The 14,141-nt window shown below is 36.2% G+C and overlaps 1 protein-coding gene across 1 annotated transcript in view; it reads left to right on the plus strand.

Moving 5' to 3' along the window:
- LOC124521202 (disintegrin and metalloproteinase domain-containing protein 5-like) overlaps positions 1-14,141 on the plus strand; it is a 132,679-nt gene that overhangs the window by 78,993 nt on the left and 39,545 nt on the right. Inside the window, exons 14-16 of the mRNA XM_047092312.1 lie at positions 3,931-4,126; positions 12,938-13,028; positions 13,554-13,773. Coding sequence (XP_046948268.1) covers positions 3,931-4,126; positions 12,938-13,028; positions 13,554-13,773 — 507 coding nt within the window. The remainder of the gene's footprint in view (positions 1-3,930; positions 4,127-12,937; positions 13,029-13,553; positions 13,774-14,141) is intronic.

Here is a 14,141-nt window from a genome sequence, read left to right on the forward strand (position 1 = left end):
GTGGCACTGGCACTGTGGCTATTCTCTCCCCCAGTTCACCTCTTTGCACCATGTACCTGTTGTGTTCTCTCCCTCAAATTATACAGATTGTTCTGTTAGTCCTCAGATCAATTCCCTAGGTATTCAAAATGGCTTGATGTCCATCTAGCTATGTTCAAGGGACAAGACAAACCCAGGATCCCCTTACTACACCATATTAACTGCCCCAAGACATAGGCTCTCTTTAATATTTTTTTCTTTTTTGTTCTTCTGACTGGATAATTTTAAATGATTGCCCTTGAGTTAACTGTTTCTTCTGCTTGATCAGCTGTGCCTTTAAAGCTTTTTAATAGAATTTTTCAGTTCAGTCATTGTATTCTTCAGATCTAGAATTTCTTCTGTTTGGTTCTTTTTAAAAAAAATTCTCTCTTCTTTGTGAAACTTCTCATTTCATTCATGTATTGTTTTCCTGATTTTGTTTATGTCTATCTGTGCTCTCTTGTCTGAGCTTATGATGATTATTTTTAATTTTTTGTCAGACACTTTGTACATTTCCATTTCTTTCATTTGTCTTCCACAAGACCTCTGTTGTTGGCATCACATTTCCTTGATTCTTGATGTTTCTTGAAGTCTTGAATTGCTGCCTTCACAATTGAAGTGTTTCACATCTCTTCTAGTGTTTACTAGCTGGCTTCGAGAGAGAAAGAAACCAGTCAGTAGTCAGACCAACTAGAGTTTTGGGGGTCTCTCAGACCTTTTTTATGGGTGTGCTTGTTCCACTCCTCTTCGGGTTGTTTCATACTTCCAGAGGGCCAGAGTTTAGGGTTGTACACATTCTCTCAATCCCAGAAAGTCAGTATGGCTATGGAGAGCCCCTCAGAAAATTTCCATAAAACAGTGCCTTGAAGTGTTCAAGGTTGTGCAATTCAGCAAAGTCCAGCCAGGTGCTGATATCCATGTGTTGTCTGCAGGATTGTGCCCACTTGTTGGAGCCTCATGTGTGACATCTGCTGGAGAGTTTGTCATTCTGGTGACAGGTTGTGAGTATGGAGTACTGGGGGTGTTAGTTGGCTTGTTGTGGGTGTCCTCAGATAACACATCCTGTTGGCTCATGGGTGAGGTTCTTGCTGAAGTCTGTAAGACAGTTAATTAGATATGTGGCTGGTTGTTGTAATCTATGTGCTAGTTGATGTGAATCCCCATCTCTTTTCCCTACTCCTTGGTATCCCAAGACTATTTAAGTATGCCAATTCCCTAAGTGGTCTGAGTCGGGTGAGACAAAAGTAAGTCTCTTGGACAGTGTTTTGCAGGGCTGGGGAAACCAGCTTCTCATCACTTTTATTTTCCTCCGTCAGAGAAATCACAAGCCAAGAGTCTCTCTTGGCATTGAGCTGTGCCACCTTGAGTAACGGATAATGTGGGTAAAATCAAACTGTTCTTACCATCTTCCAATGAATCTACTCTCAGATTTTTTGCTTCACCTGGGGACTAGAGAACCTTTCAGCCAGATTGTCATTCAAGGTAGTTGTTAAAACAGGCATTTCTGTGTGGATATGCAGCCAGGAATCTCCTATTCTAACATTTGCTGATGTTACTCTCCTCTTCCATTATTTGATATAATTTAGTCATAATTATTCATATTAAGGGTAACTTTAAAAAAATTGACTGGGGCGCCTGGGTGGCGCAGTCGGTTAAGCGTCCGACTTCAGCCAGGTCACGATCTCGCGGTCCGTGAGTTCGAGCCCCGCGTCGGGCTCTGTGCTGACTGCTCAGAGCCTGGAGCCTGTTTCCGATTCTGTGTCTCCCTCTCTCTGCCCCTCCCCCGTTCATGCTCTGTCTCTCCCTGTCCCAAAAATAAAATAAAAAAAAAACAAAACAAAACAAAAAAAAAACGTTGAAAAAAGAAAAAAAAATTGACTAACCTATCAAACACAAGAAGCATAGAAGATTACTCAGTTTCCTGACATTGCTGCATCAAAAGGGAATAACTTAAACCAGTTGTATCAACAGGGATATGTGAACAAGTGCTATTGAGACTGGAATAGTTGTTGGGCCTAATTATCAAAAGGTACATAGCCCAAGCTATGAATTTTCTGATATACATAATACTCTCTTTACTATGCAGTCAAGGCTGGTGTGGTGGTCAGAGGCAATAAATTAACCCACCCATTCCTTATTAGTTGTGTAAAGGGTCATAGCCCTGACAATGAATGACACATTACATGTACAGACTGAAAGTCTTGGCAAAAAATAAAAATAAATTAAAAACAAAATAAAAAAACAAAAAAGATTTTAAGAGAAAGCACTTCAGAAACAAGGAGTCAGCCATTTTTAAGTTTTAGGGCCATTTTGGAATTAGGGAGCCAAGTAAAGAAAAATTAACACCACTTAATAAAGGAGCAAGTAGGATGATAAAACATTTGAGGAACTGCACATTTATAAGTAGTATTGAAAAAGAAGTTGGGTGAAAGAAGCCAATCTGAAAAAGTTACAGACTCTATGATTCCAAATATATGACATTCTGGAAAAGGTCAGACTACAAAAAGGACCATAAAAAGATCAGTGATTGTCAGGGACTGAAGGGGAGATGAATGGGCAGAGCATGAAGGATTTTTAGGGCAGTGAAAATACTTTGTAAGATACCATAACAATAGACATGTCATTATACATATGTTTAAGCCCATAAAAGAACTTTCATGTAAACTATGGACTTTGAGTGATTATGATGTGTCACATAAGTTCAATTGTAACAAATGTACCACTCCAGTTGGAGATGTTGATTAGAGGGGAGGCTTTGTATGTGCTGATCAAGGGTTATATGGGAAGTCTCTTTACTTACCCCTCATATTTTCTGTGGCCCTTAAACTGCTATAAAAGACAGTCATAACAATAGAGGAAATTAGAATAAATGTAATATTTCCATTTATACATATTTATAACAGGAAGCATATTTTAAAGAAAGTAATATTAATACTTTTTCATTATACTTCTATGTATTTTCCTTTAGAAACAATTTTGATCATTGTTTTTTATTTGATTGTTAACTCTATAAGCTTGGGTGACACAAGTATTGTGTTTTGTCTTCCCACCCATCACTTGAAGAATTTGTGTCAGAATTGCTATATATTGCAAATACTTGCCAACATGGAAAAAAGTATACAGAAAACCTATTTTGGGGAGTGGTGAATGTTACAGAGGTTGAGCCTCTAGGACCTTTGAAAGCTAGAACAAATTTGACTTGGTTTGCATAGGATAGTGATGATAGCGATGAGGAACTGGGGCTTAGGTTGAGGAAAGGGTTTGCAGTGATGATATTTGGGTATTTGTTGGTGAAGACAGGTATACAGGAAATGAATCCTGGAAGCTATTAGCTAAAGCATAAGTGCTAAAGAGATCAGAGATATGTAATTGAGAACATTATTTTTTTACAGTTGTTTACAATATGATATGTGAAATAAACATGTCCTGTGTGTCCTTAAATTACCTTTAAAAACATCTAGAAACTGTTTTCTAAATCTTTATCATGTATATTTATTGTTTTGTAAATGGTTGATTTCTGCTTTAAGGAACAGCATATGGAGAAACCAGAGGCTGTCCATGTGAGCATAGCCATAATGGGTTGGAAGTAACTTTTTTGAAAGTAATTTTTATGTTAATTCCTTAGCCATGCTTTTTGTCTTTCTTTCTTTTTTTTTTTTTTAAATTATGGTAGTCTACTTATCTTTGAGTTTCTCACTTCTCTCACGAGCATTATCCACTCCTTTATCCACAGTAAATTTAGTTTTTTAAATTTCTGTGCAATGTTTAAGTCGTTAATGAGAAGACTTAATTTTCTCATTGCTCTTAGCAACTTAGGAAAAAGTAAATGAGTGAAAATTTAAAACTTGAAGGGAAGTAGAACTTGAGTATCATTGATGCATAATCTTTTCTTATGTTCCTTTTCCCTTCTAGCTAAAATCAATTGGTATACAGTGTAGGAAATCATATGACGAATGTGATTTCACTGAATATTGCAATGGAGTTTCCCCACACTGTATGCCTGACACTTATGCACGTAATGGACAAAGTTGTGATTCAGGCGATTCCTTCTGTTACAAAGGACGATGTCGCATATTTACCAAACAGTGTAAAGAATTGATTGGAGGAGGTAATGGCCATAACTTTCTCCTTAGTTCCTAAATTCTGATTATCACAAGCTTTGTTATTCAATTTTATAGAACAAAAGTAAATGTGATTTTTAATGAGTGACATCTTGCCTAGTATGTATTAGTGTTAAAGGAAATAAAATTTTCTTGATCCTGAAAAATGAAAAAAAAAACCCAGAATTTATATGGAATTCTTGTTTGCAAAGGAAGAAACCTCAAGTGGAAATGCAACTTGTCAGAATATTATATAGAATTTGTGGTGATGGGGTTTAGTTTAGGCTTAAATGAAACAAGGTTTTTACTAGAACAAAGCAGAGCTCACCAAAGCCAGTAGGGAGATTCAAGACACCCTCTCGTTAGAGATTCTTACCACAGTGCAGTGCCTTACAAGCAGGGAGAAAACATCTAGCTCTCAGCTTCACCCAGCAGAGAAGGATTTGCTTAGATATCCAACATGCATACATTTTCAAGGGGGATGCCCAAACATCTGGAATCTGTCCTGCCAGTTCTGGGAGCTCTGATGGGTCTGAACTGTCTAGATGTCCAGGGGCAACAGGGGTGGCAGCTTGAGCTATTAGACATCAATGGTACTCCTCCTGCTCACCACCAAGTGAGTAGATAAATAATCCTAGTTCCCAGCTTTCTATTTGGGAGGCAAAGACTTGATCCATTAGTCCAGATCCCCAAGTACCAAACAGAAATCATGATGCTTATAATACACTAACAACTGAAAAATGCGTTAGAGGTATTCAACAGCAGACTAGATCAAGCAAACAAAATGACCAATGAACTCAAGGAGAAGTCACTGGAAATGATTAAGTAAGAACAGCAAATAAGATAAAGGAATGAGAAACAGTGACTTAAAGGACTTATGGAGCACCATTAGTGGGACTATACGCATTATGAGAGTTCCAGAAAAAAGAACAGAGAAGAAAAGGATCAGAAAGCACATTTGGGGCACCTGGGTAGCTCAGTGTGTTGAACATCTGACTCTTGTTTTTGGCTCACATTTGGTTTGTGGGATCAAGCCCCACATTGGATTCTGAACTGACAGTGTGGAGCCTGCTTGGTATTCTCTCTCCCCCACTCATGCTTGCTCTCTCTCTTTCCCTCTCTCTCTCTCTCTCTCTCACTCTTCCAAAAAATAAATAAACTTTAAAAAAGAAAGAAAGCAAGCATATTCTAAGAAATAATGGTTAAAAACTTCCGAAGCTGGAAGAAGGAAATGGGATATCCAGATTGAGAAAGACCAAATAACCTCAAATAAGATAAACCCAAAGAAATCCGTAAAATACATTATAATAAAATTGCCAAAATTCAAAGACAAAGAGAGAATTTTTTAAGTAGAAAAAAAAAGTAAGTTTTTACATCTAAAGGAACTCCCATAGGACTATGAGGAAAGTTTTCATCAGAAATCTTACAGTCTAGAAGGTAGTGGGAAGATATATTCAAAGCACTGAAAGAAAAAGCTGCCAACAAAGAATATTATATCAGGCAAAACTGACTTTCAAAAATTAAGGGGATATAAAATCTTTCCAGACAAACAAAAGCCAAATGAATTCATGACCACTAGACCTGCCTTACACAAAATGCTAAAGGTAGTAATGCCAGCATTTTGGTGGCATAAGACATCCCTCTTTTTGTGTTTCCCTTTTAACAAAAAATCCACATGTATTTATTATATATCAGGTCTATTTTAGGAAGAACAGAAGATGGGAAAATTGTTCCCAAGCTCTAAGAAATTAAATTTTAGATGTAAACACCTAAAAGATGATGTTAAGAGTAAAATACTAATTAGTAATGGGATTCTGAGTAAGAAAATAATGCAATGAAGCTTTAAAACTGTTTTAGCTGAATTATTTTAAATAATATATAAGACAATGTCTACATATCAAATGAAATGGGTTCTTTTGTCTTTCCACAAATTTTTTATTGTGTTAAAATACACGTAACATAAAGGATACCATATTGAGCCATTCATAACTTTTCATCTTGTAAAACTGAAACTCAATACCTATTAAACAATAACTCTCCATTCTTTCTCCTTCAGTCCCTGGCAACCACCATTCTACTTTCTGTATCTTTGATTTTGACTATGCTAGGTACCATATCAGTAAAATCATATAGTATTTGTCTTTTTGTGACTGGCTGATTATTTCACTTAGCGTAATGTCCTCAAGATTCACCCATGTTGTAGAATATTGCAAAATTTCTATCCTTTTTAATGCTGAATAAAATTTCATTGTTTGTGTGTATATAGCACATTTTTATTTTTCCATGCATCCATTGATGAACACTTGGGTTGCTTTCAAATTTTTAGTTAATTTTTATTTTGTTTTTTGAGAGAGAGAGTATGGGGCAGAGAGAGAGAGGGAGAAAGAGAGAATACCAGGTAGGCCATGTTGTCAGCACAGAGCCCGATGTGGGGCTTGAACCCACAAACTGCGAGATCATGACCTGAGCCAAAACCAAGAGTAAGACTTTGCCTCAGGTCATGATCTCACAGTTCGTGGGTTTGAGCCCCACGTTGGGCTCTGTGCTGACAGCTCGAAGCCTGGAGCCTGCTTCAGATTCTGTGCCTCTTTCTCTCTCTGTCCCTCCTCTCTCCCCCCCAACCCCCGTCTCTCTCTCAAAAATAAATAATGGGGGAAATAAAGATGTTATTTGAGTATTGAGTTTTTGTTACTCTACCTCCTTAAATTTAAATTTTGCACCATTCTAATCCTGGTCCTTGGGTAGAATTTGGAGGATTTGAGGAGTTTGAACTAGATTTAATCAAACCAAATCAAATCAAATCAGTAATTTGGGACAAAGCAAACAGATGCTAATTACTTATTGGGTGGGTTCAAGAGTAGGCCTTTTCAAAAGAGAATTGCTTATTATGGTAGATTCTGCTCACAAATCTATTTGTAGATTGTGTTTTGTAGCATCCTTTATGTGTATAGGTTGTGTCAGGAGAGAGAATGAAGTTTATTGAGCATGTTCTTCAACTATGAGAACTGTAAAGTTGCTAAGGAGAGCTCCTTTGCCAATTAATAGTGGTGACAACAAAAGATCTCAGTTTTTATTACATGTGACTAACATGATCAACACAACACACCTCTAAATAACCAAGTCAAAGTGATGGGGCAGCTATTATTACATTTGAATTTTTTGTGATTTAAAAATTAGACATAACTAAACATATGACGGGGTGAAGTAGGTGCACATTGGCGTCCTTCCTGATTTTAAAATTCAGTAATTATTTTTTTTAAGATTTATTTTTTATTTTGAGAGAGTGTCAGTGGGGGAGAGGGGCAGAAGGAGAGAGAGGATCTTAAGCAGTTTCTGTGCTCAGCATAAAGCCAGATGTGGGGCTCAATCCCATGACCCTGAGATCATGACCTGAACCAAAATCAAGAGTCAGAAACTCAACTGACTGAGCCAAAAAAATAATTCTTTTTTTTTTAATTGAAGTATAGTTGACACATAATGTTACAGTAGTTTCAGGTGTACAACGTAGTGATTCAACAACTCTATACATTATGCTGTGCTCACCATAAGTGTAGCTACCATCTGTCACCATACAACACTATTACAACACCATTGACTATATTCCGTATGTTTTACTTTTTATCCCCATGACTTATTAATTCCATAACTGGAAGCCTGTATCTCCCATTACCCTTCACCCATTTGCCCATCTCCCATACTCCTTACTGGCAACCATTAATTTATTCTTTGCATTTATGGGTCTGTTTCTGCTTTTTGTTTTTGCTTTTTGTACATGTTTTGTTTCTTAGATTTCACATATAAGTGAAATCATATGGTTTTTGTTTTTCTCTTTCTGACTTATTTTACTTAGCATAATACCGTTTGGTCCATAAATTTTGTCACAGATGTCAGTATCTCATTATTTTTATGGCTGAGTAGTGTTCCATTGTGTGTGTGTGTGTGTGTGTGTATATACATATGTATACATATTTATACATATATATATACACACACACATATATGTGTGTGTATATATATATATATATATATATATATATATATAGAATATTACATCTTCTTTAACCATTCATCTATTGATGGATGCTTAGGTTGTTCCATATTTTGGCTACTGTAAATAATGTTGTAATAAACATAGGGATGCATGTATCTTTTTGAATTATGGTTTTTTTTGTCTGTTTGTTTTTTTGGGTATATACACAAGAGTGGAATTACTGAATCATATGATATTTCTATTTTTAATTTTTCAAGGCACCTCCATACTATTTTCAATAGTGGATATACCAATTTACATTCCTACCAAAGGCGCACAAGGGTTCCTTTTCCTTTACATCCTTGTCTTTATTTTTATTTTTTTTACTTTTAAAATTTACATCCAAATTAGTTAGCATATAGTGCAACAATGATTTGAGGAGTAGATTCCTTTGTGCCTCTTACCCATTTAGCCCATCCCCCCTCCCACAACCCCTCCAGCAACCCTGTTTGTTCTCCATATTTATGAGTCTCTTCTGTTTTGCCCCCTCCCTGTTCATCCTTGTCTTTAATTGTCTTTTTTGATTCTAGTCATTCTGAGAGGTATAAGGTGGTGTCTCATTTTGTTTTTTCTTTGAATTTTTCTGATGATTAGTGATGAGTATCTTTTCAGGTGTCTGTTGGACATCTGCATGTCTTCTTTGGAAAATGTCCATTTAGGTCCTCTGCCCACTTTTTAAATTGGATTGTTTGCTTATTTTTGGTGTTGAGTTGTGTAAGTTCTTTACATAATTTGGATCTTTTTTTTATTTTTACATAATTTGGATCTTAACCCTTTATTGGGTATATCATTTGCAAATATATTCTCCTATTTAGTAGATTGCCTTTTTTCTTTGTTGATCGTTCTCTTTGATGTGCAAAAGCTTTTTAATTTGATGTAGTCTTAATAGTTTATTTTTGCTTTTCTTTCCCTTGCCTGAGGAGACATATTTAGAAAAATGCTGCTATGACTGGTGTCAAAGAAATTACTGCCTGTGTTTTCTTCTGGGAGTTTTATGGTTTTGTGCCTTACTTTAGGTCTTTAATCCATTTTGAGTTTATTTTTGTGAATGGTGTGAGAAAGTAGGCCAATTTTTATTCTTTTTCATGTAGCTGTCCAGTTTTCCAGCACTATTTATTGAAGAGTCTGCCTTTTCCCCAGTGTATATTCTTGCCTCCTTTGTCATAGATTAATTGACAATGTAAGTATGGGTTTATTTCTGGTCTCTGGATTATGTTCTGTTGATCTATGTGTCTCTTTTTGTTCCAGTACCGTACTGTTTTGATTACTACAGCTTTGCACCATATTTTGAAACCTGGGATTGTGATACTTCCAGTTTTGTTCTTCTTTCTCAACATTGCTTTGGCTGTTTGAGGTCTTTTGTGCTTCCATAAAAATTTTAATATTATTTGTTCTATTTATGTGAAAAATGCTGTTGAATTTTTGACAGGGATTTCATTGAATGTGTATATTTTGGGTAGTATGAAAAATTTAATAATATTGATTCTTCCAATCCATGACCATGGAATCTTGCATTAATTTGTGTCATCTTCAACTTCTTTTGTCAGTGCTTTAGTTTTCAGAGTACAGGTCTTTCACCTTGGTTAAGTTTATTCCTAGGTATTTTATTATTTTTTGGTGCAATTGTAAATGGAGTTGTTTTATTAATTTCTCTTTATTCTACTTCATTGTTAGTGTACACAGGCACAAGAAAATTTTGCATATTAATTTTATATCATGCAACTTTACTGAATTCTGCACATTTACTGAATTATTACTTCTAATAGTTTTTTTTGTGGAGTCTTTAGGCTTTTCTATATATAGTATCATGTCCTCTGCAAATAGTAACTGTTTTACTTCTTCCTAACCAATTTGAATTTCTTTTATTACTTTTTCTTGTCTAATTGCTGTGGCTAGAATTTCTAGTACTAAGTTGAATAAAAGTGGTGAGAGTGGACATTCTTGTATTTTTCCTGATCTTAGAGGAAAAGTGCTGTTTTTCACCATTGGGTCTGATGTTAGCTGTGGGTTTTTCATATGTGACCTTTATTATGTTGAGGTATGTTCCCTCTAAACCCACTTTGTTGAGATTTATCATAAAAGGTTATTGAATTTTGTCAAATACTTTTTCTGCATTTGACGAATGATCATATGATTTTATCCCTCATTTTGTTAGTGTGGTGTATCCACATTATTGAACCATCACTGCATCCCCAGAATAAATCCCACTTGATTGTGGTGGATGATCCTTTTCATATATTGTTGAATGTGATTTACTGATATTTATTGAGGATTTTGTATGTATGTTACTCAGAGATATTGACCTGCAGTTTTTGTTTTGTAGTATGTTTATGTGGTTTTGGTCTTAAGGTGATGCTGGCTGCATAGAGTGTATTTGAAACTTTCCTCTTCTTTTATGTTTTGGAAGTTTGAGAAGAATAGGTATTAATTATACTTTAAATGTTTAGTAGAATTCTTGACCTTGACTTTTATTTTTTGGTAGTTTTTTGAGTTAATTTGGTAGTTTTTGGTAGTTAATTTAATTTCATTACTAGTTATTGGTGTGTTCAGATTTTCTATTTCTTGTTTTGTTAAATTGTTTTTTAAAGAAAGAGAGAGTTTATATGAGCAGGGGAGAGGGGCAGAGGGAGGGAGGGAGGGAGAGAAAGAGAAAGAGAGAGAGAGAGAGAGAGAGAGAGAGAGAGAATCTCAAGCAGGCTCCATGCTCAGTGCAGAACCCAACATGGGGCTTGATCCCATGACCCTGGAATCACAACCCAAGCCAAAATTAAGAGTTGCTCAACTAACTGAGATGCCCCTAAATTTTCTATTTCTTCTTGGTTCACTTTTGCAAGATTGTATGTTTCTAAGAATTTATCTATTTTTTTCTGGATTATCCAATTTGTTGGCATATAATTTTTCATAGTAGTCTCTTATAATTCTTTGTATTTCTGTGGTGTCAATTGTTATTTATGCTCTTTCATTCTGATTTTATTTATTTGAGTCCTCTCTCTTTTTTTCTTGATGAGTCTGGCTAAAGATTTATCAATTTTGTTTATCTTTTCAAAGAAGAACAGCAAGCTCTTGATTTCATTGATCTCTTCTGTTTTTTTTTTTTTGTTAAATTTTTTATTTATTTCTACTCTGATCTTTATTCTTTCCTTCCTTCAACTAACCTTGATCTTTGTTCTTGCAAGCTGAAGTGGGTGCAAACTGGCAGTGGGAAGGAGAGGGGAGAGTCCCAGAGCTCTTTGCACAGAGTGCAGAACTGAAACTAAAGTGGGTGAAGGTCATGTTGTCCCAGGGCACTCCATGCACAAGGTATCTAAAGCAAGGCAGGGCATGGGCTGGAGGTTCCCAGAGCACTTTGTGGGGTGGCTGGAGCTAAAGCAGGTGTGAGCTGGGAGGTCCCAGGGCATTCTGAGCTGGGAGTGCCCCCATAAATCCATCTATAGTCAGGGTGGTATGGGCCTGGTGTGTTCCCCGGGTGCTTTGCACCTATGTCACTTGGGCAAGATGGTTGGAACTGTAGTGAGCATGGACCAGGGGTGCCCTGGTGTGGCTTTGGCCACCTTGGTGGGATTACTGGGGATGTCATGGGCTAGGAGCCTGGGACTCACTGAGGTAGTAGACCAGCTAGGGCACCCAGGCCCCTTTTCTGTCCATGCTATCAAGGTAGAAAGAGGATGCAAATCGTGGTGCTTGCCAGCCCCTCCAACCCAAAGGAGTTTTAGTCACTTCCTTGCCATGAGGCAAGATTCTAAGGCTAGTTCTTTTATATTCTAGCTGCTCCTTTAAACCTCAGCTTTTTATCTGTGCCAATAGGGTCCAGGGCTGGTATGGGCCAAGGACCCAGATCTCACTGAGAAAACTGTCAGCTGTGGTATCAGGATCCTGCTTTTGCCTATGCTATCAAGGTGGAGGGGATATGTTAACTGTGGTGCTGGCCAGCTCCTCTGACCCATAGAGAGTTCCAGCAGCTCTCCTAGTATTTGGCGGAGTTCTAGAACTGCATCTTTTATATTTTAGTTGCTCTTTTAAATTGCATCTTTTCCCCCTGTGATTTCAGGGCAGATGAATCTGCTCATGGTCCCTCAGTCCTATCCCTCCCTACTGGAGCATCAAGGGTGGAAGTTTCCTCTGCTACCATGTCTCCACCTCTCTTGTGATTCTCTTTATGGTCTTTCTGTCTTTCATTGTGTAGAAGCCATTCACTCAGTACTCAGTTCTTCAGGAGGAATTTCTCTATAAATAGATGTAGATTTGGTGTGTCCATGGAAGGAGGAGAATTCAGGGTCTTTGTAAGTTGCCACTTGGGACTGCAGCCCTTCAAAATTCTTTTTTTAGTGATTGTTAGCATACTAGGAAACAGAGATGAGGGCTTAAGTGTGGAAGAAGAAGAGTTAAGCCAAATGCTCTTTGGGTTTCTTATCAGCATTGCATTATAGATACTCTTTCTTTCCTGTTTCATTTGGACTAAGAACAAACTATGTTTTCACACTGGATAGGAAACTAAGACAGAAAGTAAACAATTTAGAGGACAAAGAGAGAGCTATGGCTACTTATATTCCTAATAATGTAACAGCATTTGAATAATTTTGCTGGTTATTTTCTGTTTGGTGCAGAACAAAGTCTATAGATTTAAATGAGAAGCTCTCTTTTTAATCAGATCTACTCCAGCAACTTTTTAATGCTAGGCAATTATAAGCCTCCTTAGGTGTCACATTATAATTTCCAAAGTGAGTTTATTATTTATATAATGATTGTTGGAATTATGTTTTGTAATTTACTTAAATTTTTTTTCTTTCAGCTTCTAGAGGTGCTCCATTTGCTTGTTATGATGAAGTAAACTCAAGAGGAGATAGATATGGAAACTGTGGCCGAAACCATTGTAGTTATGCGTATGTATTTAGAAAATTATAATTGTGTTTGGGATGTTGGTTATATATTGCCAAGATCCTAGAATGTATATGATAATATATCTTATATCTTATTATATGGCAGTTTATCACACATTTCTTTGTTTCATGATCTGAGCTGAACAGTATTACCCATTGCCTACAAATAACATGTGTTCAGTGCCTATAATGTTATAACAATGATATTTATAGTGAGAATTATTTATCCTGTTTTACTAATGACAGAATTGAAAAACAGTGATAATTTGCTCAAATTTCATAAGCTAATATCAGACAGATCAGGGCTGTCAGGTTGCAAATATCATTAATTTTTCCCTTGCCACTTCGCCTCACAAAACAAAAAGAGTCACATCATACATAAGTCACTGTGCTCAAAAAATTTGCTGAGAGAAAATTATTGAGACCTGAAGTTAAATTAGTAAGACACTTTTTAAAAAAACTTAGGTATATCAGCAATCTATGTTATTTCAGTAAAAAGAGAATATTTTTTCTGCCTTATGCTTCTAGTCATCTTCTATGTGGAAAATTAGTTTGTGCTTGGCCACACAAAGAATTAGTGTCACGTGCAAATTTATCTGTGATTTACACACATGTACGGGAAGAAATGTGTGTATCTACATATCGGAACCAAAACAAGGCAAATAAAAATCCATGGACAACAATTGACAGTCCTGAAGAAAGAGATGATACATTTGTAGAAGATGGATCTGTGTGTGGTCCTGATATGGTAATTAGAACAACAACACTTAAAGTGTTTTAAGAATTTTTTTATGGTTATACTCATTTTGAACATATACCGAACAATTCATTTTTAAACAGACTTATTGAGATATTATTTACCATAAAAGTTACCCATGATGTGTACAAATATTTGCTTTTGATTAATGTATGGAATTGTACAACCATCACCACATCCAGTTTTAGAACATAGCATTACTTCCCCAAATTTCCCTCTTGCCCACCTTTCCCCATAAGCAGCACATCCTATTTTCCCAGATACTAACATCTAACCATAATATGGTACATTTGTTATAATCAGTGAACTAATGTTGGTACATTCTTATTAAATAAATTCCATACTTCATTCAGATTTCT

This window comes from Lynx rufus, unplaced genomic scaffold, assembly GCF_022079265.1.
Source record: "Lynx rufus isolate CCGP_SWC_20201006 ecotype Redwood Valley unplaced genomic scaffold, mLynRuf1.p SCAF_3, whole genome shotgun sequence".
In the NCBI taxonomy this organism is placed as follows: Eukaryota; Metazoa; Chordata; class Mammalia; order Carnivora; family Felidae; genus Lynx; species Lynx rufus.